The following is a 17,273-nucleotide window of genomic DNA, read 5'->3' on the forward strand; positions in this document are numbered from 1 at the left end:
AATTAAAAATTTTCTATAGAAACTGATCTTAAAATCGCCGAAATGTTGATAAGTTGCCAAATTTAGAACCGTTTAATAAAATAATTCGCATCCCCAAAAGCGAAAAGTTGTTTAAGAGCTCTTTTTTAGAAAAAATTAATTTCAAAATGCTTATGTTTCACTTCTTGCTTAGAAACTCGAGTATCCATCATTTATATTAAAAATACAAACAAATTATAACTCATGAACTCATTCAAAAGATAACCACATATGTCACTGAATTGACAAAAATATTCCTCCAAAATGTTAATTCACACTCAAAATGGCGGTCGTAAAAAGAGACAGAAATTTCAGATGATTAAAATTACGGACCTTCTGCTGATTTTGGCCAAAATTAAGGACTTTTAAGGACCAAAAAAATCTAAGGACTTTTAAGGACCGTACGAACCCTGTTTATATCAGACTTGGGAATTCTCTCGTGTGTTCTGTTTATGACACTGAGTAATTCATGAACAAAGAACATTCAAGCATATGCTTAATTAATGGTTTTAATTGTGCAACCTAACAGTATTGAAAAGCAAGACATCTAACGGTTTAAGTGCCAAAAGCCAGGCTTTAATGAATAAATAAATATGTTTTAGATGCTTGCTCAGTTTAAATATGAACTCGCAGTATGAGATTATGCAACTTCTGAACAAACATTTAATGGCGCTCTACTAATTATTTTAATAACTGCACATTTAGGCAAACCTAATGTACACTGAAATTGGAATCAGTATTATTTAAAAATACTTTGTTTACAACTTCGCACTTCTACTGTTCATTCATATTGGTTCTACTGGACAATCAAAGGTAATTAATTGCCAGTATTTATCACTATTAATTCAGCTGTTTTTTATTTCATTTAATTTTTATGGTGCATTACCTTATTAATTTATGATACATCCGTTTGACATTAATTTAACGGAATTTTTTAATTTTAATTTATCATTATTTGTTGCTTTATCTATTTATCTATGTTCACTGTTCCTAATGACCTTTCACGGGGGTACACTATTTCTAATTTTACGATTTAAGGCCTGCATGTATGAACATCATGCATGAAACATCAAAACTGAAAAGAATATATGACACATGCACACTGTTTTTGGCCTCAAATTTTTTAATGATAAGGAAAAGTGTTTCTTGCAAGGAGAGAACAAAACTAAACATTTTCACAGTAAATAATACATTTAAATCATTTAAGCAGAAAGCTGATAAATTGCAAGATTTATAAAGGTGCAGAAAATCTGGATACAGCATAAAGATATTATATATATAAAATGATATACACAATATATAATTAAACAGATTCTGACGATCAGTTATCTTCCATTAAGTCAGCAAAAGTAGTTATGGATGCATCCTCATATCCTATATAATCCTTTTCTTCTTCAAGTAAAGAATGATTTGGATCTCTTTTTATTAGTATAGCATTCATTCCAGATTTTTTAGCAGCAAATATTTCTGAAAAACAAATCACGTATAACATATGTCAACAACTATGTATGAAATTTAAATGAAATGACAGGAATTTGAAAAATAAATAAATCAATGACACTATACAAAAGAATCATAACAGAGTTAAGAAACATTTTGTAAAATATGCATAGCATGTGTGACTAATCACCTAATTGAAAAATCAAAATGAAATATACAAATCATTCACACATAAACATCCTGATTTTAATACTAATTAATGAATTCACCGAATGAAAAGAAAATAAATATATGTCAAAATATCTGGTTGTAACAAAAGTTTTCCACCAAAAAAACGTTCTTAATAGAGATAGGGAAAAAAACATGAAAGCAGTACCTTTAGTATTTTTCTGCCAATGTTTAGGTAGTTTTTCGCCTTCAACCCAAAAACTTCATGGCTGCAAGTGCAAAAACAGATCAACCTCATTTCAGACGTCCTGTGCAGAATGGAAGACAGTTTGTAAACTGCTTGCAACCCGCAAGATGAAGCTGCAGGTATGAATAAAAAGGTATAAGTGTGAAGGAGCGATGTTGGGACTATGTGGTGGGTGTGGCAAAATATCCCATTCATGTCTGTACAGAGTTTAACCGGAGAATGCAAACACTTTTGGTCTTGCATTATCTTGGTGAAACGTTACCTTTTTGCAGCGGAATTCAGTTCAACTTTTTTCCTTGACAGCAGTGTCGACACAAACTAGCATCTCGCTATACACCTTGCTGTCAAGGGATTTAACTTTTTCCAGATACTCTTTGTGGATAATGCCAAAGCAATCCCACCAAATACAAAGCATGATTTTTTTTTTTTTTTTTTTTTTTTTTTTTTGTTAGTCAAACTGCACTTTGCGAACCTGCCGACGGGCTCATCGGGCACAGACCAACCCCCTTTTCAGCTTGTGTTGTTGAAGTAAATCTGCTTTTCATCACAAGTGACGATCCGGTCCAGAATTTTGTCCTTGCGTTGATATTCGAGCAGATTAGTGCAGGCCCAAACACGTCTGTCCTTATCTGCTTGAGCCAGCTCATGCGGTACCCAGTGATTGAAACTGTACGTCAAGTTTATGCTACGCATAGCGCGACCAATCGACATGGCACTAATATCTAACTCCTTAACAAGCTCTCGAGTCAGAGCCGTAGCTAGGATTTTCAGCGCCCAGGAAAAACTGAAGATTTTGTGCCCCTTTCTATGTGCCAAGAGCGGAAACATTTCATTCTAAAATTTCATAAAACGAATTTGGCAACCCCTGGATGCTGCGAGCAGGAACAAATGTTCCCCTTTGCCCCACCCTAGCTATGCCACTGCCTCAAGTGGTTGCATACTGATCTCCTTAAAAAATTCGCACAAGCGGACCTCAACATCAGTAGGCCGGCCAGAGTGCTCTGCTTATTGAATGTGATAGTCCTTGTTACTGTACTTTGGGTACCAAACTTTCACAGCACCTTTTTGCAACAGCTCTGGAAGTAAATGATGGTTCTAAACTGGTTGTGTGATAGTTCCATTTCAGACACCTTGTACTCAATGATAACAATATTTTTTTTTTTTTTTTTTTTTTTTTACAGCAAGTCTCTTTCTTTCAAATGCCAAAAATCATTTGGCAAAATATGATTAAACACGGCAATACGAACTGTTTGAGCAGACGATATTTGCGCTGGTGGAAAACTTTTGTGAAAACCCGATATTTCATTTTGCAGAAATATGACACGTAAAGCATTGCACATCATTTATCTGTTGAAAAAGAAAAATTCACATCACATTTTGAAATTGATTTTACAGCAATAGCAAGATTATTCCTGGTAGTTCAAACAATTTTTTTATTACCATTACATATTTTTAAATGAGTAGATTCCTATACATCTTTTTGGAGAAATTTTGAGAATTCTTAACTGGAACACCATTTTAAGTCATAAAAAGTTATTTAATTTGTGTATCTCATTAAGAGAACTAAGAGGTTTAGGTGCACACACGAGAGAATAAAGTTTTTATCTGAGCAAAAATGCTAAGATAAAATCCGTGGAAAGATTACCTAAAACAATTACTACATTATTACAAAACAATATCAACGGAAATATTAATGTATAGTTGTTTATTTAAATGTGATTTACAATGATTTTAATTTTTACTCAAAAATGAACATAATAAAATTTTCATCAATTTAAAAAATTTATACTTTTATATCAGCAGCATTTCTTACTTTGTGTGGACATTCTTTTAAATAATTATTTTTCAATATTCATAAATACATTTGGCATTTGGTTATACTTGTTTTAAATTTACATCAATAGTCTAGTCTTAAATTTACACCATAATAATAATAATAATAATAAAAAAAAAACAATTTGTTGTATTGTTATCATCCTTGAATTCTGAAAAGTTACACTATCAAGGTATACTTTTATAGGTTGGATTTGTTAAATTACAGTCAAGCACTCTATGGCTGTCTGCCTAAGGAAAGAGAAGCCTTCTTGAGGACTCTAAGTGACAAAATAATAATAAATAAATAATTTTTTTAAAAAAACCATTACCTTGCACCATTGTGCAATTCATTTAAACAAGTACTAATAATTCATTTTGCAATTTAATTTAAGAAAATAATTTCTTTAACAACTAACTGATACTTTTTCTACTGCTTCATCTTTCACAAAAGACTTTAATATTCTGAAAAATGCTGTTGTCTCTTGTGTTTATAATTCTACCATCATCAATATCTATAAGAAAGCCTATAAGAAATTTTCCTGACATTCATCCTTTCCAGCTTGAAATCTTCAAACTAAGGATATTTCAGAGCATTTTGTTTATCTGCCAATGATTCTTTTTCTCCAAATTGTACGGTATTCTATTTTCCTTTAAACCTGTGAATATAACCAAGTTTTCAGCATTAAGAAACGAAATGTTGTATCTTTATTCATGGAAGATCTAGAAATTCCTTGTGAATGCAGCTTGGCATATATAGGATAAAATTCAGGATAAGGAAGCTCACCCAGTGCATTAAACATAAGGAAATTAATAGGTCTTCCATAACATCCTACCACTGTGATTAGCTCTCAACTTTCCAGTTTCAGAGGCCAAAATTACTTCCAGAACTTATTTTCCTCTCAATTATAAATTTGATGAAGCTTCTAAAATTTTCCTGCATAGTTATCTTGTTGGTGATTCTGCAACAGTTACCACAGATGTAGATAAACCTGTTCCAATTCCTACCTTTCTTCTTTTGGTCTAGTTTTCTTGTGAAGCACTGCAGCTTCTGCTATGTTCATCAACACAGCAATAATTTAGCAAAGCTGGACTGAGCTCCAACAAGATTTAAGTCACAGATATTTTCTTGTTTATTTGTGCTAATTTTTACATTGAACATTTTAATTTGTTTACTATTAAACTGTTCGAAGTTACCTTCTCTTGTCTGTATACATTTAGAGAAGAAATATACATGACTGCCTACAAAAAAATTATTTACATATCAATGACGATGCAATCATAAAAGAAATCTGACTGCATGAAATATCATGTGGATAGTTAATATTCACTTGTACTGGATTTTCTGATAATAAAAAATAAAAAGTAACCATAATTCAAATGAATAAAAACCTGTTAATTTACCTTTGGGCCGATCAGTAATAAATAACACATTTTGTGGTTCATAGTAAAGAATTTCACAAATTTTACTGTAGCTGGAATGCTCGGTCTTGGAACCTATTGTTGTGTCAAAGTTTCCATCAATAAGCTGCAACAGAAGAAACTGTGCTGATAAAATGGTTACAGATAATATTTTGCAATTAGTAAGATACTAAAAACAAACACTTTGAAAACACCCACCACTTATGAAGCTTTTCAAGCAATTTAAAATTAACCATATCTACCTATTTGTGAAATGCAAAATAATACACAGTGCCCTTGCTTGGCTTTTATATTGATAATTGTTGGCCGTAGACATTTTAAATGACACGAAGATTCATGTTTCCATATTTTTAAACTTAAAAATACAAAATATGAAATCTAACATTTTACACATTTCTCCAGTCTCTATACTTCTATTTACAGAAAATTTTGGCACTTGTTATCAAAAGAGTTTGACTCCAGCGCAAAAAGAATTGACCAAGATATTTGATATTAAATTCAGGAATTGTATTCAAGGGGCCGTACCCAAACTGAAGAGAAAAATATTTGGATTTGTGCATAACTAAAAATAAAATTTCCAATACTTAGAGATTACATGATGAACATTTATTTCTATGCAGATTATTGTGAAAAATATTGATCAAGATAAATTTTTAAAAATGGAGATCTTATTCACAGAATTTTATAGAATTAATACTCTAGAAAACATTGGCAGGTAGCTGATTCATGATATTTGCATTAATTAAATGTGAAAAACATTTGTACTTTAATGAATTTTCTGTATGATTACCAGATTATGATATTAAAGTAACAAAACTTCATAAGAATATTAATAACATAATTTTAGACTTATAAGTTGTTTGTTGTTTGTTGTGAGAAAATTCTTTCTGTATATAAAATGCAACAGAAGTATAAACTAAAGACACAAGTAAATCACATAAAAATATCACTGAATGGTATTTAAGGTACAGGATCAATCTCAAATTATCTAAATTTATTTACTAAGTGAATGTGAATTTAAAATGACAGCAAATATTGCAATTAAACATCTTGATAAATTTTTGTCATATTTCCTAAATACACAGCTGGCCATTAAAATCGCTCAGCATGACGGTGAAGTGCACTAAATGTTAAATTTGCATGAAAAGTGTTCGGATATGCAAATGATTAGCATTCTAGCATATGAGCACAAAGGAGGTGTGAGAAACATCATCTACATTATAAACAAATTGTAAGATTGCATAGGCAGTTTTGCATTTCAAAATCATATTTTAAATGCTGCTTTTTTGTGTAAATGTGGTATTATACAAGAAGGAGAAATTCCAAGAAACATGCGTCGTAATTTGACCATGTATTGGATATTCTGGTACATAATGACAAATTTTATACTTCTTTTTCTGGGGTATAAGCTCAGGTTTTTAATTGCCACATGATATTTGAAGAAATAGTTCAAACTGCATATTAAGTACATTGCAGTAGAAGTTTGTGGGAGGAAATATAAACAAAAGCAATCAAAATTTGATGAATTTTTGTAACAGACTTGTTTGTGATATCAATCACATTTAAAATTTAACAGTTACATTAAGATTACAAAAGTAGGAAGGGAAAATTAGTACAGAGGTCGTCATTGTTACATATGCTAATTGATTTAAGATTTGGGTTGAAGTTAATTGTTGTTAAGTGGATATTGAATGCAGAGAGAAGTCATTTTATTGGCTTCAAAATCCCGCTTATCCCATAGCAGCACAGTCGCAGTGGGATGACGGATCGTAGCATATTGAAGCTGTGGTTTATTGTTTTGTGACATTGCTGCTCATTGTTAGTTGGGATTACATGAGTGACAGGTGAATCTAGAATCCAGGGTCCAGGAGGGCCATACTGGACACTATGCAGGATCTCAATGCCCCATCAGAAACTTAGCCTGTATGCACAGACAGTGCGACGAATCAACATCTGAAGCACCAGAGAATGTCAGCACAGTAAGCACTGTTGCAAATTCCCTATAAGCTGCAGCACAGACAAGGTAGTCTGCAGTGGTGCAATGAATGACTACACTGCACAGATGTGGCTCCCCATCATATTTCTGTGTACAGCATCATGATGGACGCATCTGTATGTGTAGGCATCGAGGAGAATGAATGTTGCCAACTTGCATTTGTCATCTCAGCATCTAGCATGTTTTCCCGGGGTCAATAGGTATGCATCTCGTCACCTCTTGGTTGCATATTTGATAATGTGAACAGCTGCCACATTACCGACGTATAAGACATCCACATTACACATGTGTTAAAGCTCACGGCTGAACCTTATCTTCGAGGCCTGCACAATGCCATCTTTCAGCAAGATAATGCACGACCCCAGGCTGCCATGATGTCCTAAACCTTAATCAATAAAGAGGGTGTTATACTGTGCCACTGGCCAGCATATTCTCCAGATCTTTCACCATATGGTCATGAATTGACGAGAGACTGGCACGCCATCACTCATCAGCCACTACGACCAATGAACTCTGGCAGCGAGTTTAAGTTGTATCCAAGGAAGGATCTGTTATCCAGGGTCAGTTCAACTCGATGACCAGCTTGATACAAGCTGCCAGAAGCGGCAACTCTCTGTATTGATTCCTATATGCTATATACCCCAAACCATTAGCAAATTTAATGTCTTCCAACCAATATACTCTATATGTACAATAAGATTCTGCTATTTTCTTTCCCTCTTGGTGTAGCAATTTTAATGGCCAGTAATGTATCTTAAGAATGTATAAAGAGTTAGATTTCATATTTTACATAATTTTTCTTTATTTTCAAAATACGAAAACATGAATGTCTCCACCATCTAAAACATTTTTGTAACTGGAAGTACATGTCTACTGCCAACGGTTGTGAAAATAGAGGCCTGGTAAACTTTTGTGGATACAGTATATAATAATCATAAAATAATTATCCACGTGTGTAATAAGTATACATTACGTAATAAATAAAAATAAAAATTGTGCATACAAGCAATTAAAAAAAGATTCCCTCCAAAGGGAAAGATATTGAACATCTTTCCCACCCCACCTACCCCTTCCCCAATATATATATATATATATATATATATATATATTGGAGAAAACATGCATTTGATTAGTGCAGAAATTTTTTGTTACTTTCCTACATCACAAAATGTGACAAACAGACAAACAAACAAACAAACAAACAAAAAAACATAACATAACATAACCCTAAAGTAAACACAATGCAGATGCCCAAAACATTTTCCTTTGAAAAAAATTATCATTAATGCTGGGACAAAATTCTTTTGATACAAAATGTGCATCTGCATGGCTGGTTTTCATGATTTCCCCCATGCATAACAATTCAATGTGAATATGTAAATTCAACATGAATACGAGCCAGTTTCCCTCAGAAATTTCTTCATGAAGGCACATAGGCCTTGTGTGCTTTGCCATATTCAAATAACTCAACCCAAGCCTAACAATACAGCAACTTGAAGGTTTGTGACATTTTATGCAGTACAGAAAGAATAACGTTCTGATAATGTCTCCACTTGAGATTAAAGTTTAACATCATGTCAACATTCTGCAGCATCTCTGTCATAGTCAACAGTCATTAAGGGAACTAAAATGTAATATAATTTTTTTTAATCCAATGGCCAGACATTTGCACACTAAGCACTCATAGGGATTTGCCAAACCCTTCAATAAATTAACTATCTCTTCAGCAACAGCATTGCAAAGGAAGTACTAAAAAGGGCGACAGATATTTCATCTGAATAAAAGGGGTCACACACTGAAACATCCGTATCTTCTCCAGGCTACGAACCCGAATCCAATGACGTGGCAGCCAGTTCAGCTAATCTAGATACCAAACAGGGCAGCAATATAAAATCTAAAAGGACTTATCTAGTTCATTCAGCAAAATGTCACACACATCACATAATGGAATGCTCAAAACCTATTTGCTAGGAAACTTGCCAACTAGCAAGAACTTCACCCTTGAACGCACACATGCTAAATGAATGCTTGTTCAAGTGCAAATAATATTTCACTGAAAATTCATATTATCAGACATTCAACTTTATGCTATTAATAATTATTGAAGTTTGGTAAACATAGCAATAACAGAGACAAGAATTAAAACTTAACAAGAATATTAAATTCTTGTAACTTTCAAACATTTTGCTTGCTTCCTTTAGCATGTGATAATTTTCTTTTCATTATTTGTTAACATTTCTGTCTCTATGTTACTTATTTCTTAAGCAGAAAAAGGCCACTTCTCAACCAAAATAAACTCAATTTGATAAACAGAATTTTCTACTATATCATTTAAAGTACGAAAGAGATAAGCATATGACATGGTAATGAATGATTTTTTTTTTTTTTTTTTTTTTTTTTTTACCATCAAGATCAGCCAACTTATCTTCCACTGATTTGTTCCTCTGGATCTGGAGTCATCTAAAAAATCTTGATCGCACAGGGCTCATGTAAAATAATGAAATGACAGGTCTTAAAGTTGTACTATGGACTTGTTTGTTAACTCTGATCGAAAGAGGTATGAAAGGGGTGTGATATTATTAAATTCCTTTCTGTCATGACTCCTCTATCACAGAGGTACTGCCAAATACCACAACGATTCTGGATCGCCATTAGAGGGCATGGGCATGGGATGTTGAGTTCCAGTACTGTGTTTGAAACTGCTATAGAATAATGCTTGAACATGATTTCTGTGAAACAAAATCTCTTCTGACAAAATTTGCAGCTTCATAGCCAGGATAGGATATGTCACTCAGCAATTATCAGTTAGCTGATTTCTTGCAGAAACGCCTTAAAGGCCAAGGTACCTAATGTTCTCCTGTGTGACTGTACGACAAATTGGCTTTCCTCCCAGCCCAGACATTTCTTCAAAATAGTAGATAGCCACTAGTTACAGCATCAGTAGCACTACAGCCTGCAACAATGATAATAATTTTTAAATGGGTACTAATCTACAACTTTTGTCATTTGGCAAGACAAAGTACAAATGAGTAAAATGCATTGTAAAATGAATAAGATTAAGATATCACATGTATGCCATCATTTACTATTTTCGTTACAAAATTTAATCATTTCGAGGCACAGAATACAGCATTTAAAAATTTTGGTACATCAGCAAATAGTGGTACATCACCAAGTATTATATTTTGCAATCTTCTATGTGCCATTTACAGTGTTTTCGCAGCTGATTATATTTATTACTATGCACTTTTAAATCAACTGCCTCATACATTTTTTTTCAGAAAAGTCTGGAACATCCCGGAACCAAACACAGGAGCATAATTGTCTTATATGATTTTAGTCATATGGTCACTGCCGAGTGCAGTTCACAGGAGACACAGTGATTTAGATGAGATATCCACCAATAACACTCTAAAAACTCTACGATAACCTGCTCCATATAATTCTTCTATCAATTAATTTAATTCAGCTTACCTTTTCAAACAAATGAAACACAAACAAAGTGCACTGGCACAATCAGTGAAAATAAGAATTTTCTGCTCTCGGTAATAGAACATGTTATTCCTCTTCATTTAGCTGCATGTTTTCAGTAAGTGATATAATAATTCTTTGTCGAGAGCAGATCTATGGAACAAGGTTTTGGGTTACCTTGTCTCCATTTAATCTGTTCAATGCTAGAATTTTATTCATATGCAGTTCAACGCTCATTCATCAAAACTGAATGTATGCTCGCATTAGCTATGGCCAAAAGCTGTTAACAACTGGAAAGGATTTTCATCAATTGAAAATGAAAGCAAAGAAATCACACAAATTACAAATGCAGTTGGGGGGAAAAGTATTTTCAGATATGAAAGAAGAAATAAAAAAATAAACCAATAAATGACAAACAAAGAACTACATGATTCTATAACACCAGCTAACAGTGAAAGCAGTCACAATGTAGAAGATAAAGTTCTTTTAACTTATAAGAAATTTAAACGAATTGTTAGAACAGAAACTGCCTGATTTTGCAATGGAGATTGACTCAAATATAGAAAGAAGAAAACACGTCATGAATAATACTGAAAAAGTCTGCGCTTGATCATAAAGTTGCATTAAACAGTGCCCCGAGCAGAATCACCAACTTTAAATAAAATTACGTCACATACATTTTAAGCAGTAACAAAAAGGCTTTTAAACACTTTCTTCATTTTTTCTTTTTAATTACAATAATATTTAGGTTTATTTGCACATACTTTCTTAAACTGAATTATACCTTTTTTTTTTTTTTTTTTTTTTTTTTGAGACAGAAAGTCAAATTTGAGGAACATGATTTTGCAGTAAGCACAATGTATTAATGCCATAACACCCCCAGAATTTACTGAAATTATTGAGATCCCATTGCTTTAAACTGCATTACCTACTGTTTATTAAGAAGATGTTTACTTCAGTTAGCTTGCTATGGCAAAGCACAAGTGTTATTTACCCAAAGAAGGATGCCTTCCAGGATTTTTCAGGGAAACTAGCTCGTATTCCCATTATACACAGGAACAACCATCAAAATGTTCCTGCGGCCAACTCATCCACAGAAATTCAGACCTGAACAGGACTACCATTATTCAGATATCTTACTTACTAAGACAAAAAAAAAAAAAAGAGGTAGCCTTCATTTCTGTAACTTTCTCAGACACATTGCTATTCTGCTTTATAAACAAACCTTTATCATTCTTTTTACTATGATATAATAGCAAAAGAACTGTTTGCTGTTTAACATTCTAAATGGCAACATATTCTCTAACTTTTTAAGATATAAATTACTCTTTAGCATCCTTCTTCATCGGTGATGTTGAAAATATTATTGCCATATTTTTTTTAAATATAAATTTCCACATATATGCATTTGAGTATTTTTAAGAAATAGAATTTCATACGAATAACTCTAAAAAATTGTATTTAAAGTTTAATATTTCTCCTATTGCAAAATTAATAAAAGAAGCTTACATCTGCTTTTTACGGAACTTTGCTGCAAAGTAAATTTTAAAGTAACTCACATACTCTAAATTACCCCATATACTGTGATTAAACAGTAGGCGCTGGGCTTCAATGCTTCCAGATGAATAGATATAAATCTTTTTTTGATTTGATTTCCAGTAATTCAAAGCCTGCACTGCATCCTCATACACACTTTAAAAAAATAAAATAAAAAGATTATTAAATGCATTACATTGAGAAACATGAAAACATGCACACAAATGAAAAACAGATTACACAGCAACCAAAATATTATATTAATAAATGAATTCTCCGGAAGTGACTCTATTAACTTATTTTCTTTCTTTTCCTAATGACAATCTTTCTGGGATACCCTTTCATTCTCTTAATGAAAAGCAATACATGTTGTAAAACATTAGAAACACTTGGCTGCTTTTAAGTCTAAGTGAATTTTTGTGAGTTTTGTCAACATTTTTAACTCTGCTATGCATGAGAAGCTTCAGAATCTAACATCATGAAGCCTTTGTCTAATTTGGTTGAAAGTTTTGCATATTAACATACAGTATTTATAGTACCTTTTAGCACAGTGACACACTAAACACATAAAACCTATTTTGAAAAACTAAATATTTCATAAGAAATGGAAAAGTGATGTTATCTCACTTCTGCCCATCTTTGGAATCGAGAATTATTCTGAAAGTAGTGGCAGAAAACAGAATTTTAATTATTTAAAGGAATCTTCTTTTTTAATGTAGCTGTGTATCAGTATAAGTGCAAATTTTTGAATAACTTTTAAATATATCAGCTTGGCTAAAGCTGGATTTTAATAAAGAAACATTCAAAAAGAATTTTAATGAATTTAATTTCCCAATGCTTAGAAGACCTGTCATATCCATAATTCTTATAAGGTAGTTTCCGAATGTTAGAATCTTTCATTTAGAACTCTTGCATTGTGGACATTGTTCCTTCGCACATGTGCTACGATTTTCTTTTTTTTATCCTTTAAAACTAGGGATATAATTCTGTTTATGAAGGCAGGTTATATGCATAACACTATAGAACAGATAAGACATCCCTTAGCAAAACTTTTGCACTCAGCTACAGCAATTAATTTAGCTGCTTAGCCTAAAATACAGAAATATTTGCATCATGGAATTCAAAACAAAAAGAATGGGATGTGGAATTCTGTAAGTTTTTTGCTTCATGGCAATGTTCCTGTGATTGCTGTAAAACTGGAATCACCATTCATCTAGACGAAAACAAACGGACTAATACTAAATAATTTGGAGATGGCTCCTAGACAGTGGCCTCTCGTCATTCTTAACATGGAAGGTCTGCCAATCCTACATTCAAAAAAAAAAAAAAAAAAAAAAAAAAAAAGGGGGGGGGGATGTATGAAAATGATCCTAAATGTTGGGGGGAAAAAACGGTATTAGTTAAATTTATCTGCTAATCCATGAGAAATTGATTACCTATTTACATTCATATATTAATTCATTTTTTAACATTATGTACTTCTAAATAGGCAAAAGCAACAATAATACAAAAATACAGTTTAAAAGTGGCATATGAAAATGAAAAATAAATAAATGCCACACGCTAAGGAAATGATATTTATTCAGAAATATTAAGAAAGACTTCGATACTAAACCGCTCTTGAATTAAGGATAGACAGTGTTTATGCAACTATTGTGCCACTGCTTTTTTCACTTTAGCACATGTGCAAACGCTTTCATAGGATATGTATAACTGGAAGTGTATACCTTTATAAAACAATTGCTAGAAATAACATGATGAGTCAAATTTGTGCCTCCGATCAAGGGCAAATAATAGGTACTTGACTCATGCGTCATTTAATTTCAGAAACAATTTGAGAATTGGGGGTTTTCTCTTTCCACAGTATCAAGAGTATAATAAAAGTACATGATTAGCGGAAGAAAAAAGAATAATCAGGCAATCTGTAGGGAAAAGTATCCCTGAATGATAATGATTTTTGAAGGTAGCAGCATTGTACATAGCCACAAACACCAAACTTTAGCTCAGCTTCCCTCCCCCCTCCCCCAACTGAATAAAGGGTATACTCGGACAATCAGGAGATGAACTTTGCAGCGCTACCTTGACTGCATTGGCTCCAAGAGCCTAAGACCCAAATGAGTACTTTTCAATGCACACCATCATGCTCAAGCTTTTGCATATGGCTACAGAATATCATAACTGGGTCATTGGCTACTGGAAGCAAGTAGCATGGAGGGATCAGTCTTAATTGCAACTACATTGCACTGTTGTTAGGTTAAATATGGTGCCAGCCATGGATCCAACATATCAGACTCAATTTGACTTAACTAATCAGACTAATCATAGTCATCCCAAGTTAATTGGATCAGAACTAAACTGACTAGATGCATTTTTGATGAAACTGGAATCACCAGACAATGCCATCTCAATAGAAAGACTGCCGGATAAAATTCTCTGCCACGAGTCCCATATTTCTTGTAAAAGCATTAGCTCCTGCTAACATACCTTTAAAATTGCACACAAAATAATAAGAAACTGATACTAAAGAAGCACATTGTTCGTATTAAGTACAGTCAAATACCGAAAATCCGCCGACCTGAAATCCGCCAACTCCTGAAATCCGCGTTACCTCTTAAAATATAAACATTCAGTTTATAGGTTCCGGAAACCGCAACATTGAGTATGAAATATAGAACAAAAAATACTTACTGAATAATGACGTCATAATTACCGAATAATAATAAGTCATAACGGAAATACCAAATTATTGACATAAAAAAGTTTAAAAAATAAGATAAAAGTTTTTTCCCCCTCTAATCTGCATCGAGGTAAAAAAGCAGACGATTCACTCTACTCTTCGTTCAAATTCCCGATTCATGTTGTATTTCCTGAGCTTTGTTATTCACGAGATTTTTAAGTGCTGCCTTTTTTCTTATCCGGATATTTTGTGGATAAATTAAGAATATTTTTAATTTCAGCCCTTTTGTAATAAAATGACAGATAAGAAACGCACTCATGATTTTACTGCTTGCAACGTTGAAAAACGTAAACACATTGCATTGACAGTAACGCAAAAAGTGCAAATTCTGCAAAAGATGGAGGCAGGTGCTACTCTTCGATTAACAGCAAAACGGTATGGAATTGCGACACGATTGTGTATGATATACGAAAAAATAAAGAAAAGCTGTTGAAATTTTACAGCAACAGTGATTCTAACACCGGAACTCTTTGCATGAGGCGAAATTGGCAAACCTCGATGCTGTGTACATATAATACAATGAATAATATCGTAACGTTTTTTTCTGACACCAGTTGTTGCGTTTTTCTCTTCCTTCGCATTCGTACGGGGTTCGTAGATTTGGAGTGAATAACGAAGACACTTGATGAAGTATCGAAACAAAATTTATTTACCAATATTAATCAGGTCAGGTCTAAAACACTTTTACAGTCATCGAAGATCTACAATAAACACGCTGGAACAATCAGCGACACAACATTCACATTGTCAGGCAATAACAGTGGAGACAGCTTCACTGCAAAGCACCAGGGTACAGCTCCCAACTTTGTTTGGTCGTTCTCGGAACTACACGTACTCTCCACGCTACAACTAGTGATGCACTAGACGACACGCACAGCATAGCTCCTGACTCTTCGGTTCAGTCGTTCCCAGAGCTCAACACGTTCTTTCGATGATGTACTAACCGCGATATACTACGAGACTCTTTCGGTGCACTAGATGACCCACTCGGCACTCGCTGCCAGGCTGTCAATGCGATCGACTCCACAGAGATTGACTCGCTAGACGAAACACCAACTCGATACTAACTTTCTGCGTATCAGCAGGGTTTATACAGCTTTTAGCTGGTGTTCGAGAAAATTCTGGACTAAACCGGTAAGAATTCGTTCCAGAAGGTTCTCCATCCGTCCATGGCATATCACCAATTTTGTCGTCAAATGGGCGATTTCTTGCCAAATATGGCAACCCTGCCTTATCTTGCCATTTTATCGCAACCCTAAGCTGCTTTGCGGGGAAGCTACCTTACCATGACCTGACATTTCGTAACAATATAATAAATTTATATATGTAATAATAATTTAATGCATATAATAAATTATTGCAATAATGTATATAATAATTTAATTAAATGTATCCAATACGCCTTATTTATTTTGCACTTTTAGTCCAAATATTATGCTTCGTCTTTTCTGTCCTGAAATCCGCAAAAATCCTACAATCCGCACAACCTCTGGTCCCAAGCTTTGCGGATTTCTGGACTTCTAGTGTACTTTTACAACTTTATAATCAATACAAATAGTATTTATCCCCGAAAACAATTTTCAAGGTTCTAATACAAATATTAAACATACTGGCCCTTTAAAAATCCCTTTTCATATTCTTCTCGCCATATGAAACCTTGGATTTTTTTTAAACCTGTTGTTTTGCGGTCACTGGACATTTGCCACAAGAGATTACAAATAACAGCTTCTTGAAAATTTTCATCTTTAACAGAAGGCAATGGAACATATCCACACAGTTTTGCTTTCTGGTCTTCTTTATTCTACAGAGTAGATAAGAAAATATTTCAAAGTTTGAAAAATTTTAAATCAAAACATATATAAAATGGATAATTTGAATTAGAAGTTCAGCACACTAAAAGAACTGTCTTTTATCTATAAAACCATTCATTTCAAAAACTCCACTTGATAACCATTAAAAGAAAGAATCTTAATCATTGTAATGTGCAATACAGCATTAAGAGTAACATGCAATACTTAATGAGTAATATGTAATGCATTAAGATTAACCATAAGGTGTAATACTTATAAGAGAATCTTCGTAATATGTAATACAGCAATTAAGAGAGAGAATCTTACGTGAAATACATAAAAGGAGTTCCCCCTTTTTTTTTTTACTGACACTACTCAGAATCATCTGTAACTCAACCTAACAGCTGAAATGCCACCAAATCTGCTATAGGAGGGATAAAGACGACATGAGGACAAAAATTACATGAAAAAGAAAAATTTAAAAAAGTCGTCAATAGGGAAAAATGTGGTTCTGCTGTAATCTACACAGCTGAAAATTAGATAAATGAATAACAAGAAAGGAATTTCAGTGCAACACTGCTTTAATGCAGCAAACGAACTACCCAAAATGGTTACAGAAATGATATTTCAATGCAC

General features: G+C 33.3%; 1 protein-coding gene across 4 annotated transcripts in view; it reads right to left on the reverse strand.

Moving 5' to 3' along the window:
* Positions 1-1,123: 1,123 nt before the first annotated feature.
* The window catches only part of Enoph (enolase-phosphatase E1), a 64,110-nt gene continuing 47,960 nt past the window's right edge, over positions 1,124-17,273 (reverse strand). For all 4 annotated transcript variants that reach the window (XM_035355993.2, XM_035355994.2, XM_035355992.2 and 1 more), the window contains 4 exons: positions 16,458-16,648; positions 12,134-12,266; positions 5,090-5,213; positions 1,124-1,485 (listed from right to left, as the gene is read on the reverse strand). In XM_035355993.2, coding sequence (XP_035211884.1) covers positions 1,340-1,485; positions 5,090-5,213; positions 12,134-12,266; positions 16,458-16,648 — 594 coding nt within the window. In that variant the 3' untranslated portion in view covers positions 1,124-1,339. The remainder of the gene's footprint in view (positions 1,486-5,089; positions 5,214-12,133; positions 12,267-16,457; positions 16,649-17,273) is intronic.

This window comes from Stegodyphus dumicola, chromosome X2 (genome assembly GCF_044657685.1).
Source record: "Stegodyphus dumicola isolate Sdum_Otavi_A_Nest chromosome X2, ASM4465768v1".
NCBI lineage: Eukaryota > Metazoa > Arthropoda > Arachnida > Araneae > Eresidae > Stegodyphus > Stegodyphus dumicola.